The sequence below is a fragment of the Nothobranchius furzeri genome, chromosome 4 (assembly GCF_043380555.1).
Source record: "Nothobranchius furzeri strain GRZ-AD chromosome 4, NfurGRZ-RIMD1, whole genome shotgun sequence".
Taxonomy (NCBI): Eukaryota; Metazoa; Chordata; class Actinopteri; order Cyprinodontiformes; family Nothobranchiidae; genus Nothobranchius; species Nothobranchius furzeri.
In genome coordinates, this window is record NC_091744.1 from 82,398,691 (window position 1) to 82,425,397 (window position 26,707).

General features: G+C 43.6%; 1 protein-coding gene and 2 long non-coding RNA genes across 4 annotated transcripts; 2 read left to right on the plus strand and 1 right to left on the minus strand.

The window, feature by feature from the left end:
- Positions 1-1,203: 1,203 nt before the first annotated feature.
- tango6 (transport and golgi organization 6 homolog (Drosophila)) lies at positions 1,204-25,067 on the minus strand. 2 transcript variants are annotated; one of them, XM_054733357.2, is made up of 18 exons: positions 24,884-25,067; positions 23,969-24,600; positions 23,242-23,358; positions 21,825-21,984; positions 21,631-21,737; positions 21,028-21,190; positions 19,690-19,757; positions 19,418-19,530; positions 19,088-19,264; positions 18,875-19,001; positions 18,224-18,421; positions 16,164-16,298; positions 15,594-16,070; positions 12,507-12,564; positions 12,281-12,439; positions 10,687-10,838; positions 6,189-6,302; positions 1,204-1,494 (listed from the first exon to the last, which is right to left on the minus strand). In XM_054733357.2, the coding sequence occupies exons 1-18, from the start codon at positions 24,933-24,935 to the stop codon at positions 1,318-1,320; spliced, it is 3,186 nt and encodes a 1,061-aa protein (XP_054589332.2). In that variant the 5' UTR covers positions 24,936-25,067; the 3' UTR covers positions 1,204-1,317. The 2 variants fall into 2 exon arrangements, 1 of the variants encoding a protein (XP_054589332.2); XR_008559582.2 differs by having other exon boundaries at positions 1,383-1,494; positions 12,318-12,439.
- LOC139069686 (uncharacterized) lies at positions 4,462-4,886 on the plus strand. Its single transcript, XR_011520381.1, has 2 exons — positions 4,462-4,679; positions 4,724-4,886. It is a non-coding gene; the product is annotated as an uncharacterized lncRNA (long non-coding RNA).
- LOC139069685 (uncharacterized) lies at positions 4,902-5,392 on the plus strand. Its single transcript, XR_011520380.1, has 2 exons — positions 4,902-5,119; positions 5,182-5,392. It is a non-coding gene; the product is annotated as an uncharacterized lncRNA (long non-coding RNA).
- Positions 25,068-26,707: the final 1,640 nt, after the last annotated feature.

The window sequence follows — 26,707 nt, forward strand, 5'->3', positions numbered from 1 at the left end:
GGCTGACTCAAAGCATCCTTTATGAGCTTATTTATCTTACCCCCCCCCCCACCTCTCTTCTCTCCTCCACACACTCACCCCTTCCTCCCTCCTCCTCCCCCTTCTGTGCTGCTGACTTAGACAAGCTGCAGAACGACTGAGGGTCAATCACACCAAAGAGTCTCAGTTACGTCTCATTCAGGGTGAAAGCGTGCAGATCACTGTAACACACACACACACACACACACACACACACACACACACACACATACACACACACACACACACACACACACACACACACACCTCTTCTGTGTTTCATTAAGGCAAAATGATTTTAATGCAACATAATCAGATTATTCACCAACAAATATTTTATTAAACTAGTTATATGTTAGTAACAGGAAGTGAGCGATGCTCCACTAGAACCTCAAAGGGTTAACTAGTTAAAAAAAAGATTTTCCTACAAATCAGAAATAAAAACAAATATTGTGGAAAAAAAAACTTATATATTTTCATCAAGATGGTAAGAAAATCAATGTATAATAATATTATTATTATTACAATTTTGGGCAAAAGCAGACTTTTGGATGTTTCTGGTTCCTTTAACATTTTCATTTTGATACCAAGAAACAAATCAGCAATAAAAAATGTATTTATAGATATTTTGTGATTTAAATTATTATGAAATGTAATAATTTTTATTCAAATATCACATTTGTCAGAATTTCTTCAGTAGTTTTTGTCCGGCTGAGTTCAGAGCGCGGTTCTAAGAGAAACGGGAGATAAAATGTGCTCCAAAAGGGCCAAACGCCTGATTTTGGGTTCGGGTAACACCATTTTTCTCTCAACCTTTAAAACCAGCAGCAGCACGTGTGTGGATTTGAGTCATCATCAGTCCATTTCTATAGATTTGTCCACAGAGCGATAAATCACACAAAAGAAGGAACGTCGCATCTCCAGCCTCGTTTGCATAAAGCAGCTCCGATCGTTTCACCGGAAGCTTCTCCTGATCCGGGATCATCGCAGCGGCTCGAATCAAACCAGACTGAAAACAAAACGCCGTGAAGATGAGATGCTGACTCGGCGTGAAACAGCTGGAACGAACTTTATTCTAGGAATCTTTCGGTTTAATCAGCTGCTGTCGTGTTTCTGACACTCGTCACATGACCCTTAACAGCAGATGGACCTTTGTCGTCATATCCAGTCATAAACACTCAGATGTTTATTCAGAGCCTTTATTAAAGTTTCGTATGGAGCTGTGTGAATGTCAACGCCTGAATTCTGCAGATCTCATCCAGAACCTCTAGAGTCCAAAAGACGACAGAAGTTACATTTCTACGGCAGGACGACGATCTTCTTCTCCAGCTTCTCCTGTGGGAAGATGAACCTCCTCATCACCTCGTCCAGCTCCTCCAGAGCCAGCTGAGCGTGAAGCACTGTGACCTCGTCTGGGTCTGAGCGGACCGCCCCCTTCAGGGCCCGGTACAGGTCCAACAGAACATCACCGAGAACCTGGAGGAGACACGACGTTTCAGTTAAAACACACACCTGTTAGGCGTGGAAGCACTTCCTGTTCCTGTTTCCTCTCTGAGAGGAAGAGAGCCGGTTAAATCAGTTCAGTTTATTTGTAAAGAACCAAATCCTCTCACGACTCTTCACTCGGGAACCATTCCAGTTCAGCTCCGTTCATTAAGCCGGTCAGTCAAGCGTTTCTTATTTAAGGAACCCAGCCGATCGCATTCCATGTGCTTTATTTACAAACATTACTAAATAAAAGTTACTTTTCAACAACAACAAAAGAAATAAAGCAGCAAAAAAACACGTTAAAAGTCTTCTGATTGTGTTTTTTACTTTTTATAGAAGCAGATTTTGATGTTTGCAAATAAAAACGAATTAATGTGTTTTTACTATTTTATGAATCTAGGAAACAGCTTGTGAAGAATTTGGTGTTTTTTAGCCGACTCATCGACTGAGTCCTCGTCTCCTCGCCGTCCCCCTTGTCTTTTGTCCCACAGGCTCTGTCCTGCAGATCTCTGTCATTAGCTCCCACGGCTGCTTGTGGACCTCCAGCTGTTCTTTTAATGATAGGAGCCAGACTGGAACCACCTTGGAAGTTTCTGTTTGAAACTAAATTAGGTTTTTAACGAAAACTGTTTAAATCTTAAAGATACTTTTGTTCTTTACATGAGTTCACCATGAGCTCTGAACTGATGTTAAACTTAGTCTGAGGATGAAAATGTTCAATTTGCATAAATCCGTGTGTTGATACTGAACTTTAAATCTTTTAGTTCTAATCTGATAATCCTAAAGTTCTTGTCTTTCTGCAGTCTCCTGCCTCAGGATTTCGAGGCATCACCTGAGACGTTCTCACAGAAACTGTGCTGCGATTGGCTGAGATGCTGCAGTCCAACGTCAAACCCAAACCAACCCGATCAGAGACGTCCTCAGATAAGGAGAGAAACCCGAAACTCCTCACCGCGAGAAAGTAATGTTTAGGCTTTAATCTCTGATGAGCAGATTACAGGTCCGGGCGACCCGTCACTCTCTCACACACACTGGCTGACCCGACCTGAGAGAGACCACCTGCAGCAAGTCCAGGTGGGAAATTACAAGCTAAAGAGTTTAAAGAAACACTCATGAAGTGGTGATTAAAGAATCTGATGAACAGAACAAGCCGGGACTGGTTCTGTTTCCCCTGCAGATCAGAACCCGAAGGCTCAGTAAATAAATCTGGTTGTTTTTAGACTAAAACAGCATTTTTATAATGTTTCATAGCTGGAGCAGCACAGCATTCATGTTTGTTTCTGTTATTTTCAGCGTTAGAAAGATAAACAAGCAGAGTTACAAAGGTAAACAAGCAGAGTTAGAAAGATAAACAAGCAGAGTTACAAAGATAAACAAGCAGAGTTAGAAAGAGAAACAAGCAGAGTTAGAAAGATAAACAAGCAGAGTTAGAAAGATAAACAAGCAGAGTTAGAAAGATAAACAAGCAGAGTTACAAAGATAAACAAGCAGAGTTAGAAAGATAAACAAGCAGAGTTACAAAGGTAAACAAGCAGAGTTAGAAAGAGAAACAAGCAGAGTTAGAAAGATAAACAAGCAGAGTTAGAAAGATAAACAAGCAGCATTAGAAAGATAAACAAGCAGAGTTAGAAAGATAAACAAGCAGAGTTACAAAGATAAACAAGCAGAGTTAGAAAGATAAACAAGCAGAGTTAGAAAGATAAACAAGCAGAGTTAGAAAGATAAACAAGCAGAGTTAGAAAGATAAACAAGCAGAGTTACAAAGATAAACAAGCAGAGTTAGAAAGATAAACAAGCAGAGTTACAAAGGTAAACAAGCAGAGTTAGAAAGAGAAACAAGCAGAGTTAGAAAGATAAACAAGCAGAGTTAGAAAGATAAACAAGCAGAGTTAGAAAGATAAACAAGCAGAGTTAGAAAGATAAACAAGCAGCATTAGAAAGATAAACAAGCAGAGTTAGAAAGATAAACAAGCAGAGTTACAAAGATAAACAAGCAGAGTTAGAAAGATAAACAAGCAGAGTTAGAAAGATAAACAAGCAGAGTTAGAAAGATAAACAAGCAGAGTTAGAAAGATAAACAAGCAGCATTAGAAAGATAAACAAGCAGAGTTACAAAGATAAACAAGCAGAGTTACAAAGATAAACAAGCAGAGTTACAAAGATAAACAAGCAGAGTTAGAAAGATAAACAAGCAGAGTTAGAAAGATAAACAAGCAGAGTTACAAAGGTAAACAAGCAGAGTTAGAAAGATAAACAAGCAGAGTTAGAAAGATAAACAAGCAGAGTTAGAAAGATAAACAAGCAGAGTTAGAAAGATAAACAAGCAGAGTTACAAAGATAAACAAGCAGAGTTAGAAAGATAAACAAGCAGAGTTAGAAAGATAAACAAGCAGAGTTAGAAAGATAAACAAGCAGAGTTAGAAAGATAAACAAGCAGCATTAGAAAGATAAACAAGCAGAGTTACAAAGATAAACAAGCAGAGTTACAAAGATAAACAAGCATAGTTAGAAAGATAAACAAGCAGAGTTAGAAAGATAAACAAGCAGAGTTACAAAGGTAAACAAGCAGAGTTAGAAAGAGAAACAAGCAGAGTTACAAAGATAAACAAGCAGAGTTAGAAAGATAAACAAGCAGCATTAGAAAGATAAACAAGCAGAGTTAGAAAGATAAACAAGCAGAGTTACAAAGATAAACAAGCAGAGTTAGAAAGATAAACAAGCAGAGTTACAAAGATAAACAAGCAGAGTTACAAAGATAAACAAGCAGAGTTACAAAGATAAACAAGCAGAGTTACAAAGATAAACAAGCAGAGTTAGAAAGATAAACAAGCAGAGTTACAAAGATAAACAAGCAGAGTTAGAAAGATAAACAAGCAGAGTTACAAAGGTAAACAAGCAGAGTTAGAAAGAGAAACAAGCAGAGTTACAAAGATAAACAAGCAGAGTTAGAAAGATAAACAAGCAGCATTAGAAAGATAAACAAGCAGAGTTAGAAAGATAAACAAGCAGAGTTACAAAGATAAACAAGCAGAGTTAGAAAGATAAACAAGCAGAGTTAGAAAGATAAACAAGCAGAGTTAGAAAGATAAACAAGCAGAGTTAGAAAGATAAACAAGCAGAGTTACAAAGATAAACAAGCAGAGTTAGAAAGATAAACAAGCAGAGTTACAAAGGTAAACAAGCAGAGTTAGAAAGAGAAACAAGCAGAGTTAGAAAGATAAACAAGCAGAGTTAGAAAGATAAACAAGCAGAGTTAGAAAGATAAACAAGCAGAGTTAGAAAGATAAACAAGCAGCATTAGAAAGATAAACAAGCAGAGTTAGAAAGATAAACAAGCAGAGTTACAAAGATAAACAAGCAGAGTTAGAAAGATAAACAAGCAGAGTTAGAAAGATAAACAAGCAGAGTTAGAAAGATAAACAAGCAGAGTTAGAAAGATAAACAAGCAGAGTTAGAAAGATAAACAAGCAGCATTAGAAAGATAAACAAGCAGAGTTACAAAGATAAACAAGCAGAGTTACAAAGATAAACAAGCAGAGTTACAAAGATAAACAAGCAGAGTTAGAAAGATAAACAAGCAGAGTTAGAAAGATAAACAAGCAGAGTTACAAAGGTAAACAAGCAGAGTTAGAAAGATAAACAAGCAGAGTTAGAAAGATAAACAAGCAGCATTAGAAAGATAAACAAGCAGAGTTAGAAAGATAAACAAGCAGAGTTACAAAGATAAACAAGCAGAGTTAGAAAGATAAACAAGCAGAGTTAGAAAGATAAACAAGCAGAGTTAGAAAGATAAACAAGCAGAGTTAGAAAGATAAACAAGCAGAGTTAGAAAGATAAACAAGCAGCATTAGAAAGATAAACAAGCAGAGTTACAAAGATAAACAAGCAGAGTTACAAAGATAAACAAGCAGAGTTAGAAAGATAAACAAGCAGAGTTAGAAAGATAAACAAGCAGAGTTAGAAAGATAAACAAGCAGAGTTACAAAGGTAAACAAGCAGAGTTAGAAAGATAAACAAGCAGAGTTAGAAAGATAAACAAGCAGAGTTAGAAAGATAAACAAGCAGAGTTAGAAAGATAAACAAGCAGAGTTAGAAGGATAAACAAGCAGAGTTAGAAAGATAAACAAGCAGAGTTAGAAAGATAAACAAGCAGAGTTAGAAAGATAAACAAGCAGAGTTAGAAAGATAAACAAGCAGAGTTAGAAAGATAAACAAGCAGAGTTAGAAAGATAAACAAGCAGAGTTAGAAAGATAAACAAGCAGAGTTAGAAAGATAAACAAGCAGCGTTAGAAAGATAAACAAGCAGAGTTAGAAAGATAAACAAGCAGAGTTAGAAAGATAAACAAGCAGAGTTAGAAAGATAAACAAGCAGAGTTAGAAAGATAAACAAGCAGAGTTAGAAAGATAAACAAGCAGAGTTAGAAAGATAAACAAGCAGAGTTAGAAAGATAAACAAGCAGAGTTAGAAAGATAAACAAGCAGAGTTACAAAGGTAAACAAGCAGAGTTAGAAAGATAAACAAGCAGAGTTAGACAAAAATAAAACTAATGACTCTAAAAAGAAAGTTCAGCATTGATGGAAAAACTGGTGGAAAAACAAATTTTATGATAAACGTAAACAGATCTGCGTTTGAGTTGATATTTTGTCAACAAGCAACACCTTCAGCAGGCGGGGCACGTACCTGAGTGGTTTTGTCGCTGAGACCCCGAAGCAGCAGAGCGATGACGTGGACCGCAGCTCTCCTCACCTCAGCCTCCTTTTCCGTCTTCATCAGAGCCGTCAGACAGCAGCTCAGCTGCACAACAACACACACAGCACACGCACGAACATGAACAAATACACAACAACACACACACAGCACACGCACGAACATGAACAAATACACAACAACACACACACACAGCACACGCACGAACATGAACAAATACACAACAACAACACACACACAGCACACGCACGAACATGAACAAATACACAACAACAACACACACAGCACACGCACGAACATGAACAAATACACAACAACACACACACACAGCACACGCACGAACATGAACAAATACACAACAACACACACAGCACACGCACGAACATGAACAAATACACAACAACACACACACAGCACACGCACGAACATGAACAAATACACAACAACACACACACACAGCACACGCACGAACATGAACAAATACACAACAACAACACACACAGCACACGCACGAACATGAACAAATACACAACAACACACACAGCACACGCACGAACATGAACAAATACACAACAACACACACACAGCACACGCACGAACATGAACAAATACACAACAACACACACACACAGCACACGCACGAACATGAACAAATACACAACAACAACACACACAGCACACGCACGAACATGAACAAATACACAACAACAACACACACAGCACACGCACGAACATGAACAAATACACAACAACAACACACACAGCACACGCACGAACATGAACAAATACACAACAACACACACACAGCACACGCACGAACATGAACAAATACACAACAACAACACACACAGCACACGCACGAACATGAACAAATACACAACAACAACACACACAGCACACGCACGAACATGAACAAATACACAACAACACACACACAGCACACGCACGAACATGAACAAATACACAACAACAACACACACAGCACACGCACGAACATGAACAAATACACAACAACAACACAAACAGCACACGCACGAACATGAACAAATACACAACAACAACACACATAGCACACACACGAACATGAACAAATACACAACAACAACACACACAGCACACGCACGAACATGAACAAATACACAACAACACACACACAGCACACGCACAAACATGAACAAATACACAACAACACACACACAGCACACGCACGAACATGAACAAATACACAACAACAACACACACAGCACACGCACGAACATGAACAAATACACAACAACACACACAGCACATGCACGAACATGAACAAATACACAACAACACACACACAGCACACGCACAAACATGAACAAATACACACACACAGCACACGCACAAACATGAACAAATACACACACACAGCACACGCACGAACATGAACAAATACACAACAACAACACACACAGCACACGCACGAACATGAACAAATACACAACAACAACACACACAGCACACGCACGAACATGAACAAATACACAACAACAACACACACAGCACACGCACGAACATGAACAAATACACAACAACACACACACAGCACACGCACGAACATGAACAAATACACAACAACAACACACACAGCACACGCACGAACATGAACAAATACACAACAACAACACACACAGCACACGCACGAACATGAACAAATACACAACAACACACACACAGCACACGCACGAACATGAACAAATACACAACAACAACACACACAGCACACGCACGAACATGAACAAATACACAACAACAACACAAACAGCACACGCACGAACATGAACAAATACACAACAACAACACACATAGCACACACACGAACATGAACAAATACACAACAACAACACACACAGCACACGCACGAACATGAACAAATACACAACAACACACACACAGCACACGCACAAACATGAACAAATACACAACAACACACACACAGCACACGCACGAACATGAACAAATACACAACAACAACACACACAGCACACGCACGAACATGAACAAATACACAACAACACACACACAGCACACGCACGAACATGAACAAATACACAACAACAACACACACAGCACACGCACGAACATGAACAAATACACAACAACACACACAGCACACGCACGAACATGAACAAATACACAACAACACACACACAGCACACGCACAAACATGAACAAATACACACACACAGCACACGCACAAACATGAACAAATACACACACACAGCACACGCACGAACATGAACAAATACACAAAGCACGCAAACACATAAAAGAACACAGAAAACAAACACAAAGTCATACAAGAACACACACAAATACACAAAAACACACAGCAGTGTCATTCAACAGGTTCACGTTCTACAACTACAAAAACACAAGTTGAACTAAAAATGGCGCGCCCCAGGGTTCTCTCTTGGGACCCACTTTGCTCCAGAGCCAGATGCTGCAGACCACTGCACTCAGACTAGCGGTTTGCTCATTTTAAATATATTTTTAATCATTTTCTAAATTCTTTTCTATATTTTAAATGTTTTGTTTTTGTGAAGCGCCTCGTGATTTTTATCTTGAGAGGCTTTAGAAGAGATCTTTTCTTCTCCTTCAGTCCTGAAGGATCTACCTTTTCCTAATAGAGGTGGCTCAGGGTCCGTTTCCGGGTCAGACTGGAATGACGACGTTTACACACAAAAACACGCTTCACGATGTCTGAAATGTGGCTTTGACATCACAGAGGAAGGTATGACATCACACCACAACCTGCAGGCTGATGTGCTTTTAGTTTAGATGTTTTATTTAAAAGAGGACCTGAGACGGGGCTTCCAGCTCTACTGCAAAACTTCTGTCTTGTTTTATGATTTTTGTTTCAAAACTGAGAAAATTCACCCAGCTGTGTGTGTGTGTGTTTTATTATTTGTGTTTATTTCTACTTGTTTAGATAAAAGATGAAACCCATAAAAACCTTTCCTGTGCCGTGTGTCGACACCAGAATCAGAGTAAAGAGTCAGGGGAAACTTGTTTTGAAGATGAATGAATCAAGCCTTCTCCGGGTCAGGGATGAGGTCCTGCCCCAGGTGGAGGAGTTCAAGTATCTCGGGGTCTTGTTCATGAGTGAGGGAAAGATGGAGCGTGAGATCGATAGGTGGATTGGTGCTGCATCTGCAGTGATGCGGGCGTTGTACCGGTCTGTCGTGGTGAAGAGAGAGCTGAGTCAGAAGGCGAAGCTCTCGATTTACCGGTCGGTCTACGTTCCTACCCTCACCCATGGTCATGAGCTTTGGGTAGTGACCGAAATAATGAGATCGCAGATACAAGCGGCCGAAATGAGTTTTCTCCGAAGAGTGGCCGGGCTCAGCCTTAGAGATAGGGTGAGAAGCTCGGTCATTCGGGAGGGGCTCGGAGTAGACCCGCTGCTCCTCCACATCGAGAGGAGCCAGTTGAGGTGGCTCGGGCATCTGGTCAGGATGCCTCCTGGACGCCTCCCTGGTGAAGTTTTCCGGGCACGTCCAACCGGGAGGAGACCTAACGGTAGACCCAGGACACGGTGGAGGGACTATGTCTCTCACCTGGCCAGGGAACGCCTTGGGATTCCCCCGGAGGAGCTGGCCCAAGTGGCTGGGGAGAGGGAAGTCTGGGCCTCTCGCCTTAGGCTACTGCCCCCGTGACCCGACTCCGGATAAGCGGATGAAAATGGAAATGAATCAACCTGTGGTTCATTTTAAACTTTCAGTGTAAAAACTTGGTCTGTGAGCTGCAGAGGGACCTCAGTCAGCTCAGTGACAGAACCACCGAACTGACCCGGCTCCTCTAACACACTCCTACAGTCCGACTGAGAGAAAATCTGTGCAGGTTCATGAATAAGCGTCCTGTTGGTGCCGCTCACACAGCGCCTCATTCATGCCAGCGGGCTGCTCCAGAGCCGCAGACCGCTGCAGCAGCATCAGAGACACATGTGAGGCCGGCGGCGGCATCACAGTCACAGCGTTTGTGTTTCTGCAGCTTTTCATCCAATCAAACGGACTTCTGAGCCTCCATCAGGTGGTTTTAGGGGCTTTTTTGACGGAAGACCAAACATTTTAGCTCTCCTAAACATCCCTTCTCCGTAGTTTAAAGGCAGTCTGCTGAAGGCGAAAGTAAAATACAAAAACCTACTTGTTATGCGAGTGGTTCTGGTTCAGTGCATTCTGGTTTCTTCTTTTCTTTAGACTGATGTTATGTTTTATATTTTGTGTTTTAAAGCATTTTTTCACTCATTTTTTACAGCTTTAGTCCAGTTATTTCTGCAGGTTTCCTGTGAAAAATATCCTCAATAGGAACTAAATTTGTTTAAAACGAGTGACAGAGATGCAACCGGGCTTTATACCCAATAACAGCACACCTGGGTCCGATAAGGCTGGATGTTGGGCAGTCGTTGAGCTCTGCTGTAAGCAGGGTTCTGGCCCGTTCTTACCTCCTGAGCCAGCGGCCCCAGAGAAAAGTCGAGTCTCTGGCAGATTTCTCCCAGGTTGGACAGGCTGCTGGCTCGGACACTTTGGTCCACGTCCCTGGTTCCCTGCAGGAAGACGCCCACCAGAGGACGGCCGAGGTGGGGCGCCAGTTCTCCTGAAGGAAGAGGAGAGAGAGGAAGTTTGAGTCTGGTTGAGTATGAGGGACAGGACTCGGGTTCTGCAGAAGACCGAAGGTCTCCAGCTCCTCCTGGAGGAAGTCATTCCCAGGCCAAAGAGGAAATCTGATCCCTGCAGTAAGCTCTGGGTCAGTTAGCAGAAATCTCTAGAGGGGGGTGGCTATAGGAGGATCGTGACCGATCGTTGAGGAGGAGCAGACAACGGATCTCCTAGAGGAGGCTCTGACTCTCGTCCTGATGATGAAATCCAGACAGGATTAGAACAGCTCCAGGGTGAGGCGGCAGATTAAAACTCTGTCTTCTCTCTCATTTTACCTTTTGAGCTCTTATTTACCTTTCTCAGTGGCCTAGTGGTAGAGTGTCCGCCCTGAGACTGGGAGATCAGGGGTTCGATTCCTGGTCGGGTCATACCAAAGACTTTGAAAAAATGGGACCCAATGCCTCCCTGCTTGACACTCAGCATTAAGGGGTTGGATTGGGGGGTTAAATCACCAAATAGTTCCCGAGCGCGGCTTGTCTGCAGCTCACCGCTCCCCCAGGGGATGGGTCAAATGCGGAGAACAAATTTCGCACACACACCTGTGTGTGTGACAACTAATGGGACTTTAACTTTATTTGTGAAAAACGAGCTCAAAAATAAAATAATCCATCGTATTCTTCTGAACAGCTGACCCAAATCCAGACAAAGCTGCAGAAGGTGCGACTCCTGCCAGAAGTCATGAATAAACAACTTGAACTAATTACGCTGTGGTTTTTATTTTTATTTTTACATTTATAACTTGGATCATCTCAGTGTCTCCTGAGGAGACCAGCTGGAGCAGAGCAGTGACCTGAACTGGGTTGGAACCTGATGCTGGTGCCCTCACGCCAGCTGTGTCTGGGTGATGACATCATCAGCTGATGCACACAGAACCTCATGAACGAGCAGAACCCAAACCGAGCCAGACGAGCGAGTTGAGAAAACCTCCTTATTGAAAAAGCGCAGCTTGGCCGAGGAGGAATCTCGGGAGGTTTGAGTCAAACACAGAAGCTTTCTGCATCCCAGCAGGGAAATAAAGCCCCGATTGTCCCGTAGAAGTGAAAGCACGACTTTCTGGTGCACTAAAACTGCGCCGGGTGAGAAAAAAGAACAGAAAATATTGAAATGGGGGTGTGATAATCAGCATAACAAGTCCGAGCGGAGGTTCGCTTTGCTGATAGTCACGAACATGGATGCCCAGATTAAAGTCCTGATTTCTGAAGGGTTCTCTTGGTTTTTGTTGTAGTCGTGGGGGGGTTTGTGTACTTGCTGGGGTTAGCTAACCTTCTGCTGTCCTGCTCACCACACACCTGTGGTCCACCTGCTAACATTAAGGATGTAAACCTGACGGAAGGTGGTGGATTTTGGGTGCTGACAGGACTTTTCAGTCTTGGAGCTCACCCATCGCCCTGCTCGCCCGCATCAGGACCTCCCCCACCTTCAGGCGGCTCTCCAGCGAGCGCTCCCTCTTGGACGAAGGGAGGGAGGGTCCATGTTGGAAGTCTTTCAGGAGCCTCTCCAGGATCCGGTCGGGGTAGGAATCAGCCAGAACAGCCAGACCTGAAGACAGTTTACAGATCAGCTGCCAGTGCTGTTGGAGCCACAGGCAGCCAAACTGAGAGGTTACCTTGGATCGCCGACAGGTAGACGAACGAGTCCTCGTGCTCCAGGTTCTCCATGAAGAGCTGCAGAGGAGACATCTTCAGACTGATGAATCTGGCCGGTAGACTCGACAGAAGGTAAAAACAGATATGAAAGAGAATAAATCAAGCAGAGATTATTGATCTGAGGTGAGGAGGTGCCGCGGCTCAAATTCGGCACCAAACGGGCCTCAGGACTCTAAACCCGACACATCCGAGGAAATCAATAGCAGGCCTTTCGGATGCGTCAGCGGGGGTTTCTGATTAAAGAGCATCATTAATGAAAAGGTCTTTCCCTCGCCAGTCCACCTTAACAAGACCCCGCGAGAGCGTCGTGTCCTCGCTGCAGACGGCCTCATTTCTTATAGATGTCCCAGGAGACCAGAACCACTAAGGGCCTCCCGTAGGAACTGGTCCTGCTGAAGGCCATGACCCCACTCCCAGCAAGGTAGTGATAACACTACTACTACTACTATACTACTACTATACTAAATACTACTACTACTGATACTACTACTATTAATTCTACTATTGATACTACTACTACAACAACTACTACAACTACTACTATACTAAATACTACTGCTACTGCTACTGATACTACTACTATTAATTCTACTATTGATACTACTACTACTACAACAACTACTACTACTATACTAAATACTACTACTACTGATACTACTACTATTAATTCTACTATTGATACTACTACTATTAATTCTACTATTGATACTACTACTACTACAACTACTACTACTACTATACTAAATACTACTGCTACTGCTACTGATACTACTACTATTAATTCTACTATTGATACTACTACTACTACAACAACTACTACTACTATACTAAATACTACTACTACTGATACTACTACTATTAATTCTACTATTGATACTACTACTACTACTACTACTGATACTACTACTACTAATTCTACTATTGATACTATTACTACTACTACTACAACAACTACTACTATACTAAATACTACTACTACAACTACTACACTAAATACTACTACTACTACTACTGATACTACTACTATTAATTCTACTATTGATACTACTACTACTACAACAACTACTACTATACTAAATACTACTACTACTACTACTGATACTACTACTATTAATTCTACTATTGATACTACTACTACTACTACTACTGATACTACTACTATTAATTCTACTATTGATACTACTACTACTACTACAACTACTACTACTACTATACTAAATACTACTACTACAACTACTACACTAAATACTACTACTACTACTACTGATACTACTACTATTAATTCTACTATTGATACTATTACTACTACTACTACAACTACTACTATACTAAATACTACTACTACTGATACTACTACTACTACTACTACTACTGATACTACTACTACTACACTAAATACTACTACTACTGATACTACTACAACAACTACTACTACACTAAATACTACTACTACTGATACTACTACTACTACTACAACAACTACTACTACACTAAATACTACTACTACACTAAATACTACTACTGATACTACTACTACTGATACTACTACTGTGCTCGGCTTCTGACCAAGTCCTCCAAACACACCCACATCACCCCGCTTCTCCTCCAGCTTCACTGGCTGCCAGTCAACTTCAGGGTTCATTTCAAGATCCTGGTTCTGGTCTATAGGGCCTTACATGGACAAGCACCATCTTACATTGGTGATCTTCTTAGTCCCTACACCCCCAGCAGATCCCTGAGGTCCAGTGATCAAAGCCTACTGGTTGTGCAGCACCAGGCTAAAGGTCAAAAGTGACAGATCATTTGCTGCTGTGGCCCCCAGACTCTGGAACTCTCTCCCCCTGAGCCTGAGATCAGTGGACTCAGTGGTCTCCTTTAAAAAACAGCTGAAGACTCACTTGTTCAAGCTGGCTTTTGTATGACCTTCTTCACCTCTCTCTCTATTCTGCTCTCCCCACCTATTCCACCTTCCTCAGGATCCACTGATTTCCCTCTTTCCTGTTCACTCTCTCTCTTTCTTATCATTGTTTTAATCACAATTGTATATTTTTGCTCATTTAAAATATATTTTTAACCATTTTCTAAATTCTTTTTTATATATTTACATTTTTTGTTTTTGTGAAGCGCCTCGTGATTTTTGTCTTGGGAGGCGCCATAGAAATTATATTTTCTTCTTCTACTACTGATACTACTACTACTACTGATACTACTAATACTAATACTAGCACTACTGATTCCACTACTATTACTACTACTACTATTGATACTACTACTAAAACTACTACTACTACTACTCAAACACAGAGGCAATTCAATTTGCTTTACAATTACTACTACTACTACTACTACTACTACTACTACTACTAACATTAATAATTAGGGTTCTGCCTGTTAAACATCTCCATTAGTTAAAGTAAGTCTGACATTCAGACACATTAGAGTCTAATTCTTAAATTCATTCAGTAGGTTCTGGTTCTGGTTCTGCCCCTACGGCTCCTCTCGGAGCCCTGAAGTAGCTGCTTTACTTTCTGTCTCTGATGGAAGCAGCAGACCAGATCCCAGCAGGAGACTGAAGGGAGTGGAGTCAAAGAGCTTCAGGAGAAGCTGGAGCAGCTCTCACACCGAGGATCACAACCAGCTTCTACACACCTACCCCTCAGTGGGTCTCCACACTCATCCAGCATCAACATCTGTCCTCTCAGACTCTAAGGATGGGACAGCAGCCACGTTAGAGCTCAGAGGCAAACTACAGGACATCCTGAGGGACAGTTGGACAAACGTCTCACTGAAGACCACCGAGGTGGACAGTTTACTGTCAGAACCAGAACCACCAGAGAATGATTCGTAAGACACTCATGTGAAGTCACACTGATCCAAACACAGCTGGAACTCAGAGGAAAACAGAAAGGGGACATTTATGGATGAAGATCAGGAAGTAAAGTCTATTTCTCTGAACATAGGCTGTTCAGGACACAGAAACCTTTCCATTAAGATGACGCTTCACTCTGGATCACGACTGATGTCAGTGAAGAATAAAAGCCACAAACCGTGAGGACTTTCTCCTGAGCCTGGATGAGCTTTGGGTCTCTGCGTTGGACCATCTGGGTCAGAATCCTCAGAGCAAATGCTCTAGTAGGGACATCTGGGTCACACGCCTCTAACAGCCAATCAGAAAGGGGCTTGTTGTCAGGTGGGTAAGGAACATCGGCGCTGGATCTTCCTACTGTTCCTGTGGGACTGGGTTTCTGAGAGGAAGCTGGGAGGAACCTGGAGCTGCTGACGGGAATCTCAGGGGTGTCTGTTTCACTCTCCACCTCCTTCTTCTTCTTTGGTTTCGTTTCAGCGTTTCTGGAGAACCGACCAGCAGCAGCGGTGAGGTTCTCAGGTCGGTAGGCACCATGAGTGGCAATAACAGCTCTGAGGTTTGATGCCATCTCCTGGATGAGTGCGTCGGGATGCCGCAGAGACACCGTCTCCAGAGGTGGGAGCAGCCTCGACATGCAGGAGTACTCCTCAGCCCCGAGCTGTGAATTCAAACCAAATGTCTCGTGATTTTTAGGAGTTTTCATTTAAATTTGGAGCCACGCAAGAAGAAATGTTTTTATCATTTTAGTCACCTGAGGTGCCGACAGCAGCGTCGCCACCAGGCCCATCCCCATGCTCAGCGTCTGGCTCTCTATCGGGTTCCACCCAGAGGACATATCTGGGCCCACACAGGCTCTCTGGAGCAGAGACACCATGAAGTCCACCACCTGCAGAGAAGGACAAACAGATCTAATCATTGTGTCAGAACCTGCTGAGGCCTTTAGGGTCAGAGATGGAGAACTAATGCTGGTTCCTGGCATTCCCACTCGTGGGCTATTCAACAGTTTTCAACCCATCTCTCTGTCCTGTCTGGAAAAAAACTATTGTTACTATGAAACCCTCGGGCTCTCCAGATGATGTGGTTCCACCCCGTCTCCTGGAAGATGTGCTTCCGTTGATTGGCCAAAATGTGCTGGACATTATTAATGGTAGCTTGACCTTGGCTGAAGGTCCTCGTGCCTTTAAACACGCTGTTGTGCAGCCATTCTTGAAAAAACCTGGTCTTGATCCCACTAATTTCTCTAATCTCCGACCAATTTCCAAGTTACCATTTTTATCTGAGGTACTTGAGAAAGTCGTGCATGAACAGTTAGTCCTACATCTTAATGACCATCAAGTAATGGACATTTTTCAGTCTGGGTTTAGACAACAGCACAGCACTGAAACTGCTCATGTTTGTGTGTTTAATGACATCTTTCTGGCCTTAGATTCAGGGTTCCATGTGGTTCTGGTACTTCAGGATCTATCTGCAGCCTTTGACACGATCGATCGTAACATCTTGATCTCTAGACTACACGCTTGGGCTGGCATCTCAGGTTCGGCCCTAGACTTGTTTAGGTCTTACTTTTCTAACAGGTCCCTCAGGGTCATGCTGGATGACTATTCATCCCAGTCACTCTCCCTTCCCTGGGGTGTTCCTCAAGGTTCCATCCTCGGCCCGGTACTGTTCTGGCTCTATATTCTGCCCTTGGGAACCATTTTCAGACAGCATGCCGTTTCACACCATCTATACGCAGACGACTGTCAAATTAATTCTTCATTTAAACCCACTGACTCCATTAAACCTCTGTTTGATTGTCTTCACGATGTCAAGCAATGGCTGGCTGGTAACTTCCTCCATCTGAATGACTCTAAAACAGAGGTAATCGTTTTTAGTCCCGACAATGTTAGAGCAACCCAGCAACCTGACCTCCACTATCTGCCTCCTAATGTCACTTCTGCTATTTCCAACCTTGGAATAAAAATAGACCCGGTTCTGAAGATGGACGCTCAGCTCAATAGCACAGTCAGGTCCTGCTTTTACCACCTCAGGCGTATTTCTAAACTAAAGCCCATCCTGAGTTTCCTTCTTCTACAATCTGTGATTCACGCCTTCATCACTTCTCGGCGTGATTATTCCAACTCCTGCTTGTACGGCATCAGTAAAGCTGCTCTGTCTAGACTCCAGCTTGTCCAGAATTCAGCAGCAAGGTTCCTGACTGAAGACAGCACATTACGCCCACTCTTAAATCACTCCACTGGTTGCCTGTTCAGTTCAGGATCAATTTCAAAATTCTGCTTCTTGCATTCAAATCTTTGAACAGTCAGGCACCTCCCCACCTGTGTGAACTCCTCCATTACTACCACCCTCCTCGTGCTCTTAGGTCTGAAGATCAGCTCCTCCTAACTGTCCCTAAGGCACATTTGAAGACCCGCGGGGAAAGGGCTTTTTCTGTCTGTGCCCCAAAATTGTGGAACTCATTACCTCTTCAGGTTAGGCAAGCACCCTCTATTGCCGTTTTTAAATTACGCCTGAAAACCCACGACATCTCCCTGGCCTTCAACTCCCAAACCATAACGCATTAACTCATCCTTAGTTTTTCCACCTTGTTTGTTCGATTTTAAATTTGTTTTTATATTCTGGTTTTACTTGTTCTATTGGTTTTAATCTGTTGTTCTTTTAACTCTTTTATCTTTCTTACTTCATATGATATACACGACTATTTTAGCTTGTGTTTTTATTATTTGTTTTTATGTGCAGCGCTTTGGTCGGTTGTAGTGCCGTGTTGAAAGTGCTCTACAAATCAAGCGGCATGGTATGGTTTCTTCTGACCTGTGAGGTTCTCCTCAGGAGCTGAGAGTGCTGCAGACACTCGACCATCACGGCCAGAACCTGAAGCAGAACCAATCTCTGTGCTTGTCTGTCAGCTCGACCCAGTAGCTGCTGCTCCACCTCCAGCAGCGTCATGGACGCCACGTCCACCTCCTCTTCATCCACCCTGTGTTCATCAGACGTCCAACTGGTCAGCTCCTGCAGGAGGATGAACAACAGCTGGGGTGTGACAGATGCTCCAGCACAGAAAAACCTGCTGAAATGATGCCAATCTCAGGTAAAAATGGAACAAATCATCAGCTAAAACCCATTTCCATTCCTTACTGTTAAATCTAAACGTGACTAAATCTTCCTTGTTAATGATGGGAGTTCCTCAGGGTTTGGTACTCGGCCCATCACATCTTCTGTTGGATCTCAGCTCTGCTTAGAGTTGATTTCAACACTTTGTCGTTTATTAACCGGCACATAAAAGAACAATTTGAGAAACTGGATGTCTAAATCAAAAGCCCCTGGAAGATGATCGATGTTGAGTTTCATTTGGCAGGTCAGCGGTTTGGGCTGGTTTGGGTTTTCCTGACCTATCCAACTAGTTATGCAGCTCTAGGTTCAGGCTTCTGGGAAACGTCCCAACATTCCCACAGGGCCTTTTACCTGCAGAAGCTCCAGGAAAAAGTCCCCAGGGAGGTCACTGTCCTTGAGTTCAGCGAGCAGCTGCATCAGACACTCCAGCCTCCACTGCTCCCCTGACAGCTTCTCATACAGCTCATCTTCCCCGTCACTGGGACAACAGCAAAGAGGTCAATGACGCAGACACGAAAACGTCCAATCAGAGGACAAGTAGGATGAGCGATGAAGGTTCATCACCTGCAACTCTTTCTGCAGGTGAGTCGGACGCCTCCGTCGCTGCCAGCAGCGAAGTGGAAGTCTGCTGAGACGTTATTCTTTGGTTCCTGTAGACCTGAAAGCTGCCGCAGCGCTGAGAGAGCTGAAGACGTCTCCGAACGGCTCAGGTACCACAGCAAAACCTCCTGACAGGTTGCCCTGCAGAGCAGAGGAAGAATGGGTGCAAACAGCTGGAGTGTTACCGCCACGACTTAACATCGGGACCGCAGAAAAACATTTTATCATCATAAAATTGATCAGAAACACGGCACAAAAAGCAAATATAACGTAAGAGATGGAATAAAGTCTTACCGCAGGTGGGAGACGTTCTGCTTGGTGAAACAGAAAACTGTGAAGATGACAGGAAGAACTTCTTCAAGTGCGGCGAGAAGAACCTCTGATGGACTGTTTCCAACCACCCAGATCTGATGGCAACAACATGAAATCGAATATGAAGGAGTTTCTGAAGGCTTTAATTTGTGGTTTAAACAAAACCCCTTGGCTCAGAATCTTTTAAAAAGTTGACCTCAGATGACCTCAATGACGGTTTGTCCTCCTGACTAAGAAAGCGGCGAGGTACTGACCTTGTACACATCCTCCAAACATCGGGTCAGCGCCGACTCCTCCACGGCCTCCTGTGGATGCTCTGCAGCTGAAACACAAACACCAGAACATCAGGAGCTCAGAAGCTGTCCGCATCAATACTCACGTTTCCAGAGGTTTAAAATCTAACATTTCTGTGTGTTCATCTCCTGAAACAATGTTTTTATTCCATTAACACAATATAAGACTCGTCTTTCCCTGAGAAAATAAAACTAACTTTATTTGACCCAGTATTTTTTGTTTCACCACAAACTACATGAAATGAGTCAGAAATTGAGCAAAATTAAAAACTAAAACAGCTTTTTATGACTTCTGGAGGGGCTAAAAACACATTCAGTGAATTAAACAGTCACTAAGTTGGGATGGCCAGCAGAACCAGATGTAGGCTGAATTAACATAAAGTCTCTAAATCTTTAAACGTAAGCATCTAGCTAATAAAATTAGCTCATGTTCAGCTGCTCCTGAATGTACCCAGGACTGGGCGTAAACTTATAGATCGCGCCTTTGCTGTAGCAGCTCCTAAACTGTGGAATGAGCTTCCTTTAGAGGTAAGACAGGCCAGTTCCTTACCTGTTTTTAAGTCACTCTTGAAAACACACCTCTTTACCCTTGCTTTTGACACCATGTGAGATGTCGGTTACTATTTTTTTTTTTTAGTTTTGAATTATTTTAGCTGTTTTTGTGTGTTTCAATGCTGGTTTTATCTAGTTTTTATTCTTATTATTGGGCTGTTTGAATCTTATGTCTCCTGTGTTTTATTTATTTCTCTTTGCTGCTTTCTGTTTATTCTATTGTTTTAATGTATTTTCTGTACAGCACTTTGTTCCTGTGCTGGGTGTTTTAAAGTGCTTTATAGATAAATGAACTGAACTGAACTAACAGCGTCTGCCTGTGTTTAAGGAGACATGCTGATTTAGGCGTACTGTTACTAACTTGTCTCTGGAAGATAATGAGAAATTCCATGCTTTCGTTCTTTTTAAACACACAAACAGTTTTGTTTACCTGTTTCGTAGCTACAGTTTCGCCGACGGCTGCCGGCTTCTTCAGGCTGACGCCGATGGTGGCGCGTCACTTCCTTCTCCGTTTATCTGAAGAAGCCGGCAGCCGTCGGCGAAACTGTAGCTACAAAACAGGTAAACAAAACTGTTTCTGTGTTTAAAAAGAACGAAAGCATGGAATTAGAACCACGACACAGCAAGAACACTCCTAAGAAGATAATGAGAAAGTCGTACAATTAACAAACAAACAAACAAAATGTTTGTGATCCACATCGGCGATCTGTGGCTGACATTTGTCCCAAACACTAAACCGTTACTGACAGGAGGCGGTGATGCAGCTGTGCAGCGGGCTGAGCACGGGCCTGAGCAGGTGCTGCTGAGCCAAGCCGGGCCTCTCCAGAACCACGGACAGCGCCGCCCTAGTTGCCACTCGCTGGAACTGCTGAGCGGTCAGCTTGTCTCGGAGATGGAGGAGGTCGAGGATCTGAGAAAACAAAAAGTTGAACTGGTCCGCGTGAGCTTTATGGCTTTAGGACATTTTTAGTGTTAAAGAACATCCGAGTTGTTGTAACAGGTTTTTGAATCACACGATGATTACGACACCAAAACTATTGGCATAAATAAAGAGATGGTGATGACATTTAGAATATTCACAAGTTTTTTTTTTATTGAATCTTTATAGCTGCCCACTGAGACCAGAGATGGAGGCAGAAGGCGATGCTGTTTGTTAACAGGACGTTATCACTTGTGTTTGAACAAAAGTGCATCATCTTCATGAAGGTCATTCTGGAAAAACATCCTCCGACAGCAGGTTCAGGTGGATTAGCCGCAGTTTACATGAAGAAATTCACTCTGGAAGCTGACTGGAGGTTTCAGAGCACCAGTGCAGGTTTGAAAACAATAAAGTGATGGTGTGAATCTCACCTGAGGACAGACAAGTCTGAAGTAATCGTCGGCCGAGGTAGATTGCTGGGGGCAGGCCACCAGGATCCTGGCCACAGCATCACATTTTCTCCAGTCTGAGTCGCCTCCTGCAGGAACAGCTCCGGTCTGAAGAACCAGTCTTTTTGATGAATATTGCCCCGTGGCGTACTACTCTACCTCCTCCTCTTCCTCACCTGTTCCTCCCTCCAGGACAGCTCTGATGACCGCCTGCACACCGTTTGGTTGCATCAGACGCTCAGACAGCATCTGACCACACAGACGTCTCAGCCAGGCTGGAGCTGATCCCAGACCCGCCCTGCCACTCGGACCACCAGAACTCCCAGCTGGAGCAGACTGGAAGGAAGGAGACGAGACATTATTTAAGCCAGAGGTGGAACATGAAAGTTGAATGTTCTGGAAACACGAGGTGAAGAAGAAACATGAAAAAGAAAAAACATAATTAGTTTATCTTAGAAGAAACAAAACCATATTTATCAGTTTTCAACAAGCTTTTCTGCTTGAAAAAAAAATACAAAAAACAAATTAGATGTTTGAAGTTGAAACAGAATCTCAGGGCTCAACTAATCAAATGCTTTATGAGAACAGATAGAACCTGTGAAGCAGAACAAAGATTAAAATTGTAATTCAATTCAATTCAAAGACACTTTATTCATCCCAGAGGGAAATTGATTAAACTTGGCTGCTAAAAAGCCAAAAAGTGTCTGAAGAATGTAGAGAAATTAGAGCAGCTTCTGCTGCCCCCAAGTGGAACAAATAACTCACTGCAGTTACAGTTACCTGACTCAACTTGCTTCGTCCTACCTCAAGTGGAGGAGTTTAAGTATCTCGGGGTCTTGTTCACGAGTGAGGGTAGGAGGGATCGGGAGATCGACAGGCGGATTGGTTCGGCGTCTGCAGTGATGCGGACGCTGAGCCGATCTGTCGTGGTGAAGAGGGAGCTGAGCCAGAAAGCCAGGCTCTCCATTTACCGGTCGATCTACGTCCCAATCCTCACCTATGGTCATGAGCTTTGGGTAATGACCGAAAGAACGAGATCGCGGATACAAGCGGCCAAAATGAGTTTCCTCCGTAGGGTGGCCGGGCTCAGCCTTAGAGATAGGGTGAGGAGCTCGGACATTCGGGAGGGACTCGGAGTAGAACCGCTGCTCCTCCGGATCGAAAGGAGCCAGTTGAGGTGGTTTGGGCATCTGGTCAGGATGCCTCCCTGGGGAGGTGTTTCGGGCATGTCCTGCCGGCAGGAGGCCCCCGGGTCGACCCAGGACACGTTGGAGAGGTTACATCTCCAATCTGGTCCGGGGACGCCTTGGGGTCCTGCCGGAGGAGCTGGTGGAGGTGGCCGGGGAGAGGACGGTCTGGAGCTCCTAGTTGGGATGCTGCCCCCGCGACCCAGACCCGGATAAGCGGAGGAAGACGACGACGACAACTTGCTACGGGAAGTAAAACACACCTAGTTCCCCTAAAATGTTCAGGTCAGATTCAGACAGAGTAAAACCAACTATTTCATTTTTTTACATTGAAGATTAATCCAACAAACAACATTATTAATATTACTGTGATGATGATATGAAACACTTGTCCAAAGAGCCGCACCTGTTTGGGTCCACCTTGGAGGATCAGCAACTCCTTAATGATGATTGGCTGATAGACTTTTCCCAGGAGGTCCTTGAGGGCCTTCTTACACACCCGACACTCATCTGCACTGAGTAGCTGCATTACAAAAAATGCGGGGAACAAAAACAGGATTTTGTTTATTTTCTTGACTTTAAACAACATAACTCATGAAAGTGTTCTGATTACATTACAGAAAACAGATCAGGACTGTTCTCAGGTCTGAAAACAGACAGCTTTCTCTGCTTTACCTAGCCTAGTGAACTAGACCAAATTCTTGCTTTGCAAAGTTTGGTCTAGGCACGCTCCATTGGAACCTCCGCAGCTCCTACCAGGACTCTGGCTGGCCAATCACAGCTCTCTAGAGGGGTTTCAAACACATAAAGAGCTGTGATTGGTCCATAATGGTGGGCCAATCATAGTGCTCTATCTGCTTAGTGAACAAATCACAGAGCTTTATCCGCTTTGTGGGCCAATCAGGGCACTCTATATGCCTGGTGGGTGGGATGATGCAACAGAGTGAAACAAGAGTACGTCACATTCTTTGTCCAGTAGCATGCGGAGATCATTTGAAAGGCAACGGTAGAACCCGCCCCACAACCGAGAGCCGTCAATGGAGCGTTGCCAGACTAAATAATACATTTATTTAGTCTGGCTTGCCGGGCTATGCTTTACCACCTTTAAAGTGACTTTATTAGTATTTAATCACCCTGCCATCTTCTCGCTGAGGCTGGAAGCCCAGCTGGCACAGAGCTGCCATCACATCCCCCAGATGTCGGGTAAACACCAGCGTGGCGAGAGACGACTGCTCCGCCAGCTGCAGGAGCACTCTGGTCGTGGTCAGGAGGCGGCGTGTAGCTGGGGGCGACACTTCCCTGTAGACAACTTTTTCCACCATAGCTCCAAATGCTGACCTCCGACTCAGCGGTACACCTACTCCAGCTGCCAAGTAAGGGCAAAGTCCCAGACACACCACAAACTGGAATGCAGCTCCCAGCGTCTTTTGCTGGGAGACACTGAGGACGTCAGGGGGCAAAGGTGGAGCCATTTCAGGGGTACGGAGCTTCACTGACAAGGGAGGGGGGGCCTGCTGGAAGTGCTCCAGTTCAACGGTCAGGTGTCTCGAGAGAGCAAGGAGCAGGATCAGGCACTCCTGAACAAAGCTCCAGGTGACATCTTCTGTCTCACTGCAGAACCATTCTGCTGCCTCCTTCACATCCTCCCTCAGCCTCCTCACCTCCTGGAAGCTGCTGTTGCTCTGAAGCTGATCCAGCAGAAGGGCCTTGTTGGCCCCCAAAGCTGCCAGCAAAGCTTCGTGATGTGAGGACTGAGCGGACGCCTCTGCAGACAGAAACACACAAAACATCAAAGCACAGGAGGCATTAGCTGCAAACGCAGACAGCTGCCGCTGCTAAGGACACATCGCTCTTACTACCAGATGACTGTAGGCCGCGGCTCTCTTTTCTAATGCTATCAGATTATAATGCGAATTTAAAATCCAACAATTATACATAAACAACACCATTACATGCAAAAATTTAACGTAAAAAAATCTAATTATAAAATGGCTAAAACATGGCGAACACTTAGAGAAGCTAGCTTGTTTATGTTGACATTAGCTTACCGTTAACAGGTCTGGTGAGGATATTTATCGCCGAGAGAATCTCAGAAGTCATTTCAGGGGATTAAAGTGCAATTAAGAATATGATATAAATCACAGAACCTTGATTTCTGAAAATGAACACATATACATGATAACCATGCTTCAAGAGCTAAAAACATATCAAACAGACGCGGAAAATTAACGTCATCACGCAGCCAACTGGGAGGTCTAGCTGCAGACGCAGCCCCGGACAAACACGCCTCTATGTACAAAACACGCGTGCACGTACAACGACGAGAACTCGCATGCGTGTTGCAAGAGATGGAAATGACGTTTCAGCAGGCCCGGCGTCAAGGCCGGGCCTGGGCGGGCCGGGCCCGCCCATTTGCCGATCTGGCCCGCCCAGGACAGATTACAACATCTCATGCAAATGTATTGGCTCAAGACGATCGATAGTTTTAGCTGCAGTAGAAGAAGACGCTTTGGTACAGTAGCTTGCTAAAATGGATATCAGAGCTTGGATTAGCAAACAGAAAAACAATGCTAGCACAAGCAGGGATGATGCATCATCAAAAAGGCAAGTGCAGCCAGAAGTTGCAGCTACAAGCGCTTCTGTTCCTCCTCCGTACCTCCAGCACAGTCTCAGGGGTGTCTGCTGTCTTTTTGATTCAAATTATTTTAAAACGCATGTTAAGTTAAACCTTTCTCAGTAGCCTGGTGGTGGCAGAGTGTCCGCCCTTAGACTGTGAGGTCAGGAGTTCGACTCCTGGTCGGGTCATTCCAAAGATTTTGAAAAAATGGGACCCAATGCCTCCCTGCTTGACACTCAGCATTAAGGGGTTGGATTGGGGGGTTAAACCACCAAATAGTTCCCGAGCGCGGCTTGTCTGCAGCTCACCGCTCCCCAGGGGATGGGTCAAACGCGGAGAATAAATTTCGCACACACACCTGTGTGTGTGTGACAACTAATGGGACTTTAACTTTAAACTGTTTTTGAACCATCTTAAATACAGGGTTGTCTGTTCTCTTTTTAGAAAGAAAACACTAGATTTTCTAAATCTTGTTTAGAAGACATTTTTACACTTCTTACCAGCTGGTAGCGGTAACGCACCAAGTCAATGTTTACCAAGAAGAAGAAGAAGCACGCAGCCCAGAAGTAGCATGCTAACCTGACGCTAACTAGTATTCGTGATGTAAACATTATGAGAAATATGTGCAAAAAGAAGAATTTACTAAGGTATCAAGCTGCAGGGCAGGATTTGGAAGAAGACTTGTGGACTTAGTACTTTATTGGAGAACATTAACTGGACGTAAGGATTGTTTTGAGATGGTGACTCTGTGGTGCGCAGGCGCAGCTAAGAACGGTGAGTTGCAAGTATTTTTCTAAGAGGTTGAGTAAAATTGGTTACTTTGTCTTAAGTTTTGATTGCATCTTTAATTGGCATACATAATCGGAATTAAACAATGAAGCATCTTAGCTTTTCAGTTATTTATGTAGAACAAGTTGGTGACGCAAACGGCCGATTTGACCTGGAAGTACATGTATGTAACGTCCACCAGACAGATTATAAACATGCAAAGGGGTAGATAAAAACACGGTTTACTGGGCCCCCCCAGAAAAACCCACTGCCCCTCCAGGTGAAGTCCTCTGGCGCCGGGTCTGCGTTTCAGGTAAAGACAGATTTATATTTTTACAACTTGCGAAGATTTTGTACTAGAAATTTGAACGTTTAAGACATAGTTTGATATATAGCGCATTCGTAATTTTTTTCTGAAACACTTATATAAAATTAAGCATTATTGGCATAGTGTGCGTGTGTGTGTAGTGTGTGTGTGTTTAGTGTG

Coding starts and splice junctions, on each gene's coding strand:
- tango6 (XM_054733357.2), bottom strand. CDS start 24,935: ATGACTTCTGAGATTCTCTCGGCGATAAATATCCTCACCAGACCTGTT. Junction 24,601..24,883: donor CCTCACCAGACCTGTTAACG/GTAAGCTAATGT, acceptor TTCTGTCTGCAG/AGGCGTCCGCTCAGTCCTCA. Junction 19,002..19,087: donor ACCTGCAGAAAGAGTTGCAG/GTGATGAACCTT, acceptor CTGTTGTCCCAG/TGACGGGGAAGATGAGCTGT.